Source organism: Rhinolophus hipposideros (genome assembly GCF_964194185.1).
Source record: "Rhinolophus hipposideros genome assembly, chromosome: 9".
Taxonomy (NCBI): Eukaryota; Metazoa; Chordata; class Mammalia; order Chiroptera; family Rhinolophidae; genus Rhinolophus; species Rhinolophus hipposideros.
This window is the reverse complement of record NC_138055.1, coordinates 88,654,234-88,667,018: the sequence shown is the minus strand read 5'-3', so window position 1 is coordinate 88,667,018 and position 12,785 is coordinate 88,654,234. Positions and strand designations below refer to the sequence as shown.

General features: G+C 42.5%; 1 protein-coding gene across 6 annotated transcripts in view; it reads right to left on the bottom strand.

Moving 5' to 3' along the window:
• LOC308502635 (maestro heat-like repeat-containing protein family member 1) overlaps positions 1-12,785 on the bottom strand; it is a 77,503-nt gene that overhangs the window by 56,134 nt on the left and 8,584 nt on the right. For all 6 annotated transcript variants that reach the window (XM_081060644.1, XM_081060649.1, XM_081060646.1 and 3 more), the window contains exons 4-5: positions 4,706-4,804; positions 4,058-4,136 (exon numbers count right to left, since the gene is read on the bottom strand). In XM_081060644.1, coding sequence (XP_080916770.1) covers positions 4,058-4,136; positions 4,706-4,804 — 178 coding nt within the window. The remainder of the gene's footprint in view (positions 1-4,057; positions 4,137-4,705; positions 4,805-12,785) is intronic.

Below are 12,785 nucleotides of genomic sequence, written 5' to 3'. Positions count from 1 at the left end.
TTCAGAAGGGCCTTCCGTACCTGTGGAGTCAAAGACCGTCACATCTCAAGACAGGAAGGCAGTCAGGGACAGCCCGTATGAGCCCTCACGTTGCAGGCGAGGACACAGAGGCCCAGGGCAGGTGAGGGGCTCAGTTTTCCTGACTCCAAGCTCAGGATGACTTATCCGTGGGCTCTGGGTGGTGACAGACCACCAGCCACTGCACCTGACCCTTCTGTACTCCACCCTGAAGCTCTAAACACTTCAGCTCCCACAATCCTCCTGGAGAACACTAAGCACTTATCTTGCCCACACCTTACTTCCCCAGAGATGTGACTATTGGTAGGAGTGTTGGGTAGAGGGAGAATCTGAGTTGAGGAAAGATCATGTGTTCCGGCCTCCTAGGGAAAGCCAGGAACAAATCCCACAAGTCCTGAGGGCCCAGCCCTCAAAATCCCAGGCTGTCCACTAACCTTCTGAGGATCGAGGACTTTGCTTTTATGCCATTACCATCCATTTGGCACCCCAAACCACTGCTCCCATGTTCCCCAATCCTGAATGGTCCAGAACTGGGAGCAGTCTGTGTCTCCAACCCTGGCTGCAGAGCTTGTAACAAACATGGCTTCTCATGCAATGGAGAAAAGACAGCCTCTTCAATAAATGGTGCTGGCAGAATTGGAAAGCCACGTGCAAAAGAAGGAAACTGGACTACTGTCTGTCACCATGTACCAAAATTAATTCAAAATGGATCAAAGACTTCAGCATAAGACCCGAAACAATAAACTGCATAGAAGAAAACATAGGTACTAAACTAATGGACCTTGGGTTCGAAGAGCATTTTATGAATTTGACTCCAAAGGCAAGGGAAGTAAAAGCTAAAATAAATGAGTGGGACTATATCAAACTTAAAAGCTTTTGCACAGCAAAAGAAACCATCAACAAAATAAAGAGGCAACCAACTGAATGGGAGAAGATTTTTGCAAACAGTGCCTCCGATGAGGGGCTAATATCCAAAATATACAAGGAACTCATGAAACTCAACAACAAAAAAACAAAAAAACCCAATTGAAAAATGGGCAGAGGACCTGAAGAGACATTTCTCCAAGGAGGACTTACAAATGGCAAATAGACATATGAAAAAATGCTCAACATCACTAATCGTCAGAGAAATGCAAATAAAACCACAATGAGATATCATCTCACCCCAGTCAGAATGGCTGTCATCAACAAGACAAATAGTAACAAGTGTTGGAGAGGCTGTGGAGAAAAAGGAAGCCTCATACACTGTTGGTGGGAATGCAGACTGGTGCAGCTGCTATGGAAGGCAGTGTGGAGGTTCCTCAAGAAATTACGAATAGAATTACCATATGACCCAGCAATCCCTCTCCTGGGTATCTACCCAAAAAATCTGAAAACATTTATCCATAAAGACACGTGTGTTCCAATGTTCACTGCAGTTTTATTTACAGTGGCCAAGACATGGAAACAACCAAAGTGTCTTTTGATAGATGAATGGATAAAGAAGTTGTGGTATATATACACAATGGAATACTATTCGGCAGTAAGAAAAGATGAAACAAGACCATTTGTGACAACATGGATGGATCTTGAGAGTATGATGCTAAGTGAAATAAGTCAGACAGAAAAAACAGAGAACCCTATGATTTCACTGATATGTGGTATATAAACCAAAAACAACAAAATAACAAGACAAACAAATGAGAAACAGAAACTCATAGACACAGACAATAGTTTAGTGGTTACCAGTTGGTAAGGGGACATGGGGGGTGGAAGATGAGGGTAAGGGGGATCAAATATATGGTTATGGAAGGAGAACTGACTCTGGGTAGTGAACACACAATGGGATTTATAGATGATTTAATACAGAATTATACACCTGAAATCTATGTAACTTTACTAACAATTGTCACCCCAATAATCTTTAATTTTAAAAAAAATATGGCTTCTCAGGCCCCACGCCAGATGAGATGTTTGAGGTCTTCTCTCCCCAAACAAACCACAAATTCTCAGGGGGCAGAATTAGTATCCTCTAGAGCTCCCTGTGTGTGCTCCCACTGGGCACACCACAGTGCTGCCCACTGAAAAGAATCAGAAAATAGGAAAGAACTACCTGTCCACTTCTCAAACCCTTCCCAGGTTTTGAAGAGCCCAAATGTAACCCAGGGGCAGTGGTCTGAGGTCAGAACTGGCTTGGCAAGGGTGCTTTACCTCTCCCCTCACCCCCAAAACCTCCCCCTTCCATTTTACAAGACCTCAAGTTCTCAAGAAAGCAGCCGCCCTCCCAGCCTAAACATTCCGCCTTTGTGCTCACTGGTTTGAGATTGTCCTGAATCACAATGATGGTTGAATGCATCACCTCTCTCTGAAGTTTCTCTGTCTGGGGCACTAGAGAAAAGGCAGACATGCAGTGGAGGGTCAGTTTCCCCCCTCCTCCTCTGTTGTTTTGGGGGGCATAAGAAGATAGGTAAGAGGGATTCTAGGTACAGTCCTGGTCTTCAAAGGCCAGGTGGAACCGCAGAGGTTATCTCCACCATCCCTTTGCTCCAAACAGGACTGAAGAGTGACCAAAAACAGTATTTTCATTAAGCTGGCACTTGAGCCTCAGCCATCGTCAGTCTCCCATGACTGCCCACACAAATCCACCTCACCCCTCAAGCTGTTCTCATACCCTCTGCACATTTCAACTTTTCAAACAGCCACCACTGCTCTTTACAGAGTGAATTCCCTCTCCTGCCTCACGCTCTCCTTCCCTGCTCTTAGTACATCTCCTCCACGGAGCCAATCTCATCTCCCCTGACAGACTGATGCCCTGTGCGTTTCTGCCACACGTTGTCATGCTCGCATGTAAGCAACGTACCGCATATGATTCCACATCATTTCTCTGTGTGAACAGGCTCATCTTCCCTACTTGGTAGTGAGCTCCTTGAGAGCAGGCACCGTGTCTTATTTATGTTTTTCCATGCCTTGCACCATGCTAGGCAAATAGCGAAGGTTTGGCAAACACTTGACTGGAGTTGAAGCCCACACTTCCAAATAATAATTATACACTAACCACTATAAAACAGACTGCATAGTGGGCATATGTTTTCTCATTTAGTATGTCTAAGCATATGTTTTTCATATGTCTAAGCATGTTTTCTCATTTAATTCTCACTAAAAACACGTAAGCTACGTATTACTGTACCTCCATTTCTCAGATGAGGAAATAGAGGTACAGATTAACGTTATCTGCCCCAGTTTGCACAGCGAATAAGAGTCGAAGTCAAGATTGAACCCACTGGCTTACACTGAGTGTAAAACTGCTCTTTTAACTACTCTGTGGGACTGGCTCCCAGAAAAAGGAGATCTCATGGGAGAGAAGATCCAGAGGACTGGGCTCAACCCCCACTCACCTTCCTCGAACACATTCATGAACACTTGAAGGGCTGATACTGCCTTGGCGGGGTCCTTGGACTCCATGGTCTTTCGTATTAAGAATACCACCTGATCGCTGTACAACTTTGCTATCAGAAGGGCATGAATACAGGGAATCAAAGGTATGCTTAGTGGCAGGTGGTAAGCAGGAGTAAATTATGCTCAGGGCAAACCACTGATGCCATGGGCTGGACAACAGAGAGTCCATTGGGTTGGAGACAAAAAGAAGGAAGAAAGAGAGCCGGTGTTTGTCCAGCATTTCCCCTGTGCCAAGCTTGGCGAAGATGTTTTTCCTGAGCTAGGCCTGGCCCTCCGCTGCCCCACCATGTGCCCTTTTGTATCTCTCTCACAATTGTCAGTGCTATAATCACATTAGTACCTTTCTGAGCTGAGAATGACTGAAGGAGAAAGGGAAGCCTAGCCCAGGTGACAGAGTGGGAACAGAAGGGATAGGGTGGAGGAAGGTCTCCACCCTTTGACATTCATTGAATTTCAGGCAAAGTTGACATGCGTTACTTTGCATCTCGTTTAGAGGATGGAAGCCCCTCGTGGCAATCTAGGCCCCCATTCCATCCTGGGAGAGACAAGGTCCTGAATACCCACCCACACACATACCTGGGGCTCCGGAAGTGTGTTAACTTACTCAGGATGTGGAAAGCCTTCAGGGTGAGGCTGTGGTTCTTTACAGAGTTAGGATCTGAGTTGTTGACTCCTTCACTCAGCTGTGGGGAGACCAAAGCCATCAGACCTAGGAAGACTGAAACCAGAGGCCCTGGGCACAGATGGGGAAACCGAGGTATGCAACCATGAAAAGTGTAGCACTTGGCCATAAGGATAACACGAAAATAGAACCCAGGAACCCACATTCACAACCCCAAAGAAAAGAAGACAAAGGCCAACAAATTACACAGATGGAAGCTGACAACTTTTTGCAAAATATTCAGTTGTCCTCTTCCTACTCTAGGCTGCAACACAGCAGGCCTGACATTTCCCACGGGCATGATAGAGTGGTTTGAACATCCTATTAACCAGTTTAGGGGGAGCAACAAAGGCCTCCATCCCCACAAAACATACAGAATATATCCAAGTTACCTCATGGAGAATGTCCCACTCTGCGACCAGAATCCAGGCATTTGCCTAATCCAGGGAAGTGTGAAGTGTATACAGTTAAGGTCACCATGCAAAAGACACCTGGGCCATGTGGAGGTTGTGACCTGAGCTAGGGGAGCCATCGCTTCCAAAGGAAAGAGGAAGAGCAAGCCTGGGACACTTCCAGCCCCACAGAACTCACCTGGTTGAACAGAATGCCTGTAATGTTTTCCAGCTGGGATTCCACATTAGTTCCTCTGCAGTCACTGCGAGCCAGGGCACCCACAAGTTGGCAAATACACTGTGTATGTAAGGACAGAGTCAGCCAGCCCTTGCCACAGCCTCAAGGGACAGCCGCTGGCCTCACATCTCTCTGAGGACTGCCCATGCTGGCATAGCTTCACACTGATCTCCTAGACCTTTTCCAGAAAAGCTCAGAGTCTAGTTTTCCATAATCAAATATGGCCACAAGCTGCTGTTTCACCTCACCCAGGAAGCTACACTTATTTTCAAATAATCTCATTATACCACGGAAACACTTAGGGCAATTCAACATTGTAGGTGCTGGCTGACTTCAAAGAAGTAAGATAAATTAATCATGGCCCAAGCAAGAACTGGTTCTATTGTTCTCTGATTTTCAAAATCCAGAAAATCAAGTTTAAAAGCTTAAATACCTACCCTCTAGCTAATGGATTCTATTGCTTTGTGGGTTGTTCTTATCGCTTGTATGAGAATTCTACAAATAGCTATAGTTTCCATATGTGTAACCATTCCATTTGACTTTCTAAAAACAGCTTTATTGATGTCTAATTGACAGATAATAAATGACACATATTTAATAAGTTTTGATAAATGTAGACACCCATGAAACCATCTCCACAATTAAGATAATGAACATATCCATCACTGCCAAAAGTTCCCTCTTATCTCTTTGTAATCCCTCTTTCCCCACCCCCCAACACCTTTCCTTTTCCCAGGAAACCACTGATCTGCTTTCTGTCACTATAAATCTCTCACTGATTTTTTAGAAACTGCCAAACTGTTTTCTAAAATGGTTGTGCCAATTTACATTCTAACAGATGTGCAGTGGTATTTCACTGTGATTTTAAATCTCCTAAGGTCAAAATGATGTTCAGCAACTTTTCCTGCCAATTTGCCATCCCCATATCATCTCTGATAAAGCATCTACTCAAATTTTGTCAGTTTTTAAAATTCTTAAATTGAGTTTTGAGAATTCTTTATATATTCTGGATACATATATATGATTTTCAAATATCTTATTCCAGCCTGAGGCTTACTTTTTCATTCTCTTAAAAGCTTTCAAAAAACAGAAATTGTTCACTTTGATGAAGTCAAATTTATTTATCTATTTTTTCTTTTATGGATCATGTTTCTGGTGTTGGAACTAAGATATCTTTGCCTAAGCGAAGTTCACACAAATTTCTCCTATACTTATTTGTAGAACTTTGATAGTTTCAGGGTTTACGTTTAAGTATTATCCATTTTGAGCTAATTTTTTATACATGGGGTGAGGTATGGGTTGAAGTTCATCTTTTTGCATATGGATATCCAAATGTTCCAGCACTGTATGTTGAAGAGACTATTCTTTCTCCAAAAAATTGTCTCTTCACCTTTGCCAAAAATCAATTGACTATATACAAAGTGTGATAAAAAATTATGGTGAGTGGTGCTGCCAAGTGCCATCTAATGAAAAGGCAGGGATCTTCAATATGGGAAGTGGCACATTGAATCTTAGTAACAGTGTGTGACAAATTTCACTTCTTTGGTGCAATCAGTTGGGTGTGAGCTACGGTTGAGAGAAGGTGTGTTTTAAAGTAATCATCCTCCATCATGACAATGCTCTGTATCACACATCACTTCTGGTATACAGCAATTTCTGTCAAAGAAAAACGTTACGGTGTGTCCTCATCTACCTTATTCACCAGATCTGGCACCATAGAACCTCTGGCTCTTCCCCAAAGTCAAAATGACCATCAAAGGTAAACGTTTTGAATAGATTCAGGACATCGAGGCAGCCACGACAGCACAAGACACTCATGAACTGCTTCAGAAAGTGGCAAGAACGATGGGATAAGTGTGTTCGAAGCGAGTGAGGCGAATTTTGAGGGGGATTAATGGTAATGTGTTTTACTGTAATAAATTTTTTTATTTAAACATTCACCATATCTTTTAATCACACCTCGGATGTGTAGGTCTATTTCTGGATTCTCCTCTATTCTGTTCCATTCAGCTATCTGTCTATCTTGATCCCAATATCGCACTGTCTTCATTATTGTAGTTACGTAAGTCATTCTTTTTCTAAACTGTTTTGGCTATACTGGGACTTTTGCATTTCATATGAATTTTAGAATCAGCTTATCAATTCTCATTTTTTTAAAAAGCCTGCTTGGATCTTGACTAGGATTATACTGAATCTATAAATCAATTTGGGAAGAACTGATATCTTAGCTATATTGAATCTTCTAATTCATGAATACAGCATACATTTCCATTTATTTAGGTCTTCTTTAATCTCTCTCAGCAATGATTAGTAGTTTCCAGTGTACAGGTCTTACATATCTTTGTTTTTCAGATTTATTAGAAAAGTTAGAAAACTTTTTCAAATTTTTATATAGATGATCATGTTCCCTGAGAATAAAGACAATTGTACCTCCTTTCCAATCTGTATGCCAATTAGGTCAAGTTGTTTGATAATATTTAAAACTTTTATATACTGATCATCTACTTGCTCTATCCATTATTGAAAGAGGGGTGTTGAAATCTCTGATTGTGATTACGGTATACACCATAGAAACTAATACATACAATATTATATTAGTTTCAGACGCACACCATAGGTATTCAACATTTATATATTTAAAAAAGTGATCACCAAAAAAAGTAAAATAAAAAAACAAAAAAACAAAAGAAGTGATCACCATGATATAAGCCCAGCAACCATCTGACACTGTACCACGCTATCACAATATTACTGACTATATTCCCCATGCTGTACTTTACATCCCCATGACTTATTTTATATCTGGAAATTTGCACCTCTTATTTCCCTTCACCTTTACCCCCCTTTCAATTTTTCAATTACAGTTGACATTCAATATTATTTTATATTAGTTTCAGGTGTACAGCATAGTGGTTAGATATTTATATAATTTAAGAAAGGATCCCGCTGACTAGGCTAGTACCTGTGGCCACGCAGCAGCCTAGCCGTCTGTCTCCTCGTACCTGCCCCTAAAGCAAGGAGAGTCTGTGAGACGGATCCTTTCAGGGACTTTGCTTCACCTTTGTGCTTGCACCTTTTGTCTCCCTGTTTGGCCCTAGAAAGATGGCTGGTCAGCCAATGAGGAGTGAGATTCCCCATAGGGGGGTCGGGGGGAGGACAACTCAAGCCAGGCGAAGCTGCGTGGGGTCCAACAGGAGAATCTACGGGGTTCACAGAGGTGGGCACAGCCCCCCACCTTCCCCAGGCTAAGGAGAGCTTCTGCCTCTGTGGCTGCATTCCTTCCCAAAACCTGCAAGGGAAGAGATTCAATGATGTGCTCTCCATCTATTCATATGCATACAGATTTGTCCCTTGGGGAAGTACACACATCCTGAGACTTATGGTGCAGCTGCCCGCAGGCAAGGGTGATTGGCTTGAGTCAGTTTCCTATTATGATGTATAGGATTCATAGATCTTGAGATTGACAAGCTTTATCTCCTCTACTTCCCCACCTAAGTAATAAAAGCTATGTGTAGGCCCAATTCGGGGTTCAGCCCTTGAGGCTGCAGCCCCTTGGCCCTGCTTGCACACTATTCTTGGCTACTGCATTTCTTAAGCCTGCGCTGCCCTCCTCGCTCCCCACAACCCTCGTCATGCGGGACACGACAAGTACCCACCTGGCACCTTACATAGTTATTACTGTATCATTGACTATATTCTCTATGCTGTACTTTACATCCCCGTGACCTCTGTAACTACCAATTCGTTCTTCTTAATCTTTTAACCATTTTTACCCTGCCCCCCAAACCCCTTTCCATCTATCAACCCAATAAATCTATTACTCATCTGACACCATGAATAGTTATTACAATATATGGGAATATGCTATAACCAACATCCCCATGATTACTTTGTAACAACCAATTTGTACTTCTTAATCCCTTCCCTTTTTTCACCCACACCCCCAACCGCCCTCCCATCTAGCAACCATCAAAATATTTTCTGTATCTATGAGTTTGTTTCTGTTTTGTTTATTTTGTTCTTTAGATTCCACATGTAAGCAAAATCACATTGTATCTGTCTTTCCCTGTCTGACAAACTCCACTCAGCAAAATACCCTCCAGCAAAATACCATCCAGGTCCATCCACAGATGGCAAGGTCCCAATCCCTTCCATGGTCGAGCAATATTCCACTGTACGAGTTGTGATAAAAAGAAATACGGTGAATGTTTAAATTAAAAAAATTATTATAGTAAAAGACACATTGCCATTAATCTCTCTCAAAATACCCCCAATTTCCCCCGACCCCCTTTGAACACACTTATCCCATCGTTCTTGCCACTTTCTGAAGCAGTTCTGGAAGTCCTATTTCATGAGTGTCTTTAGTTGCGCTGTTGTGGCTGTCTGGATGCCCTAAATCAATTCGAAACATTTACCTTTCATGGTCATTTTGACTTTGAGAAGTGTCAGAAGTCACATGGTGCCAGATCCAGTGAATAAGGTAGATGAGGACACACTGTGATGTTTTTATTTGACAGAAATTGCCCTACCAGAAGCTATGTGTGACACAAAATTTAATGTTAAATAAATTTTGTGATCCATAATTACAGCCGGGAAATAACAGCTTCTCTCAACAGTAGCTCACACCCAACTGACTGCACTGAACAAGTTGAAATTTGTCACACGCTGTTATTAAGGTTTGATGTGCCACTTACTGTATTGAAGGTCCATGCCTTTCTGTTAGATGGCACTTAGCAGCAGCATGCACCGTATTTTCTTTTTTCTTTTTTATCAAACCTCGTATGTATGTACCACCTCCTCTTTATTCTTTCATCCATCAATGGACACCCAGGCTGCCTCCACATCTTGGGCATTGTAAACAATGATGAAGTGAACATATGGATGCGTACATATTCTCAAAATAGCATTTTGGGTTTCTTTGGATACATACTCAGAAGTAGGATTACTGGGTTCTTCTTTGTCTCTTGTTATAGCTTTTTTACAAAGTCTATTTTGTCTGGTATAAGTATTGCTATCCCAGCTTTTTTTTTTTTTTCCATTTTCATGAAATATCTTTTTCCATCCTTTTACTTTCAGACTGTGTGTCATTTGATCTGAGGTGAGTCTCTTGTAGGCAGCATAAGCATATGTAAGAGTCTTGTTTTCTTATCCAGTCAGCCACCGCATGTCTTTTGGAGCATTTAATCCATTCACATTTAAAGTAATTGTTCATAGACATGTAATTATTGCCATTTCATTATTCATATTTCTTTTATCTTTTTTTCTCCTTCTCCTTCCCCATCTCCTTCTCCTTCTTAAAGAAGTCCCTCTAACATTTCTTGTAATACTGGTTTAGTGGTGATGAACTCCTTTAGCTTTTTCTTGTCTGGGAAGCTCTTTATCCGTCCTTTAATTCTAAATGATAGCTTTGCTGCGTATAGTAATCTTGGTTGTAGGTCATTGCTTTTCATCACTTTGAATATTTCCTGCCACTCCCTTCTGACCTGCAAATTTTCTGTTGAGAAATCAGCTGGCAATCTTATGAGAGCTCCCTTTTAGGGAACTGCTTTTCTCTTGCTGCTTTTAATTCTTTGTCTTCAACCTTTAGCATTCTAATTATGATGTATCTTGATGTGGGCCTCTTTGGGTTCATCTTGTTTGGGACTCTCTGCACTTTCTGGGCTTGTATATCTATTTCCTTCACCATGTTAGGGAAGTTTTCTGTCATTATTTCTTGAAATAGGTTTTCAATTCCTTGCACTGTCTCTTCTCCTTCTGGTACCCCTACAATGCAAATGTTGTTATGATTGATGTTGTAATAGAGGCCACTTAAACTATCCTCATTTTGGGGGATTCATTTTTCTTTTTGTTGTTCTGATTGGGTGTTTTCTGCTACAAATCATTGATTTGATCCTCTGCTTCATCTAATCTACTGTTCATTCACTCTAATTCTTTAATTCGGTTATTGTATTCTTCATTTCTGACTTTTTTTATGTTTTCTATTCCATTTTTATGTTTCCTATGTCTTTATTAAAATTCTGAGTTCATGTACTCTTAACCTAAGTTCATTGAGCACCCTTAGTTCTGAACTCTACTGCTGGTAGATGGCTTGTCTCCATTTCGTTTAGTTCTTTATCTGGAGCTTCATTCTGTTCTTTCATTTGGGACATGTTTCTTTGTCTCTCCATTTAGGCTGCCTCCCTGTGTTTGTTCTACGTATCAGATAGGGCTGCTTTGTCTCCCAGTCTTAGCAGAGTGGCCTTAGGTAGTAGGTATCCTGTGGGGCCCAGTAGTGCAGTCTCCCTGGACACCTGATCTGGATGCTGCAGGTGTGTCCCTTGTGTGCATTGGGTGTGCCCTCCTGTTGTAGTTGAGCCTTGGTTACTGTTGGCATGTCAACAGGAGAGATTGACTCTCAGGCTGATTGGCTGTGAGGACTGACTATGACTACAGAGGAGGAGCTGTGGTGCAGGGGCTGATCTTAAGGAGCAGGGTTTGCTTTAGCAGAGCTCTGGTGCCAGCCCAGCCTGTTCTTTGTGTGTTTTGTCCTTGGAGGCAGCCAGGTGATGCTCCTGCACAGTTTGAAGCAGGCTACCTGGCATGCCAACCCCGGAGACTCCTGGGAGAGGACCCACCAGAGACCAAGTTGAGCTGCAGCCTGTGCCCTGCCAAGGGCCACCTGGCATGATCCACAAAGCAATCTGCAAGTGGCTGGGTTGGGCTTGGAGGTACCTTGAGAGGCCAAGCCGCAAACTGAGGCCTGGTGCTGCTAGTGCCGGCTTTGAGGCTGCTCAGCCAGAGGTTTGGGACACACTGAAGCCAGATGCTGGTCATTTGGGTTTTGTGAACCTTTGAGAGATTTTAGGAAAGTTCACAGCATGAACCAAGACAGCTTGTTTGTATGGAAAAGCCACTGGTAGCGGCTTGGGTGTGCCCAAAAGTTGGGGGGGGAACCCCTCAGGGAATCACCACAATGGGGCAAATGAATGGTGTTAACCAGGTTGATGCAAACTCAGATATGGCTCCTGCTTGCCTATGCATGCCAATACTGGAATCTGCCATTAGTTCTGTCTGGGATAAAGCTACCCCTCGAGCCCTTCCTGTGAAGCCAGACAACTCTATTCCTTTCCATATGTCCCTGCTGTCTTTCAAGCTGCTGCCTCAGTGCTGGAGCTCAGAGGGAGTGTCTGTCAATGAGTAAGCTTGTGCGCAGGCCCTTTAAGAGGAATGCCTGGGACTCCAGCTGCCTTCTGTCTCACCCAGCCTCAATCTAAGTTGGTTTTCACAGCCAGAAGTTGTGAGGACTTCTCTTCCCAGCACTGAAACCCTGGGCTAGGGAGCCTGGTGTGGGGCTGGAACTCCTCTCTCCTCAGGGGGGACTGCCACAGCCAAGATATCCCTCCCAATTTTTAACTGCCACACACAGGGGTGGGACCAGCCCATTCCATGACTCAGCCCCTCTTGCCAGACTCAAGGTCACTTCTTCTGTATGTTTTTAGTTGTAAGACTTCAGTTCAGCTAGACTTCAGACACTTCTCAATGTTGGTTGTTCTGTAGTTGTAATTTTGATGTGGCCACGAGAAGAAGAAAGCACAGCATTACCTACTCCGTCATCTTGACCAGAAATCCTATTTTCCATTCATTTTTGGAAGCTTTTTCCACTGTTATAGAATTCTAGGACATAGTGTTTTTCCTTCAGTACTTTGAAGGTGTTATTCCACTATCTTCTCACTTGCTTTGTTTCCATTGAGAAATATACTCTTATTGTTGTCTTTATTTTTCCATATGAGACGTTTTTGTTGTTGTTCTTTTGTTTTTATTTGAGGCAATTAAAAATTTCTCTTTTTCATTGGTTTTGAGGAATTTGATTATGGCATGGCTTAGTGTAGTTTTTTTTATATTTTTGTGTTTGGGGTTCATTGAGTGTCTTGGATCTGTGGGTTTATGCTTATCTTCAGATTTGGAAAATTTTCAACCACTATTTCTTCAAATATACTTTCTGTCTCTCCCCTTTATGAGGGGACTTAAAGTGCACATAAATTAGGCTGCTTGAAGTTGTTAT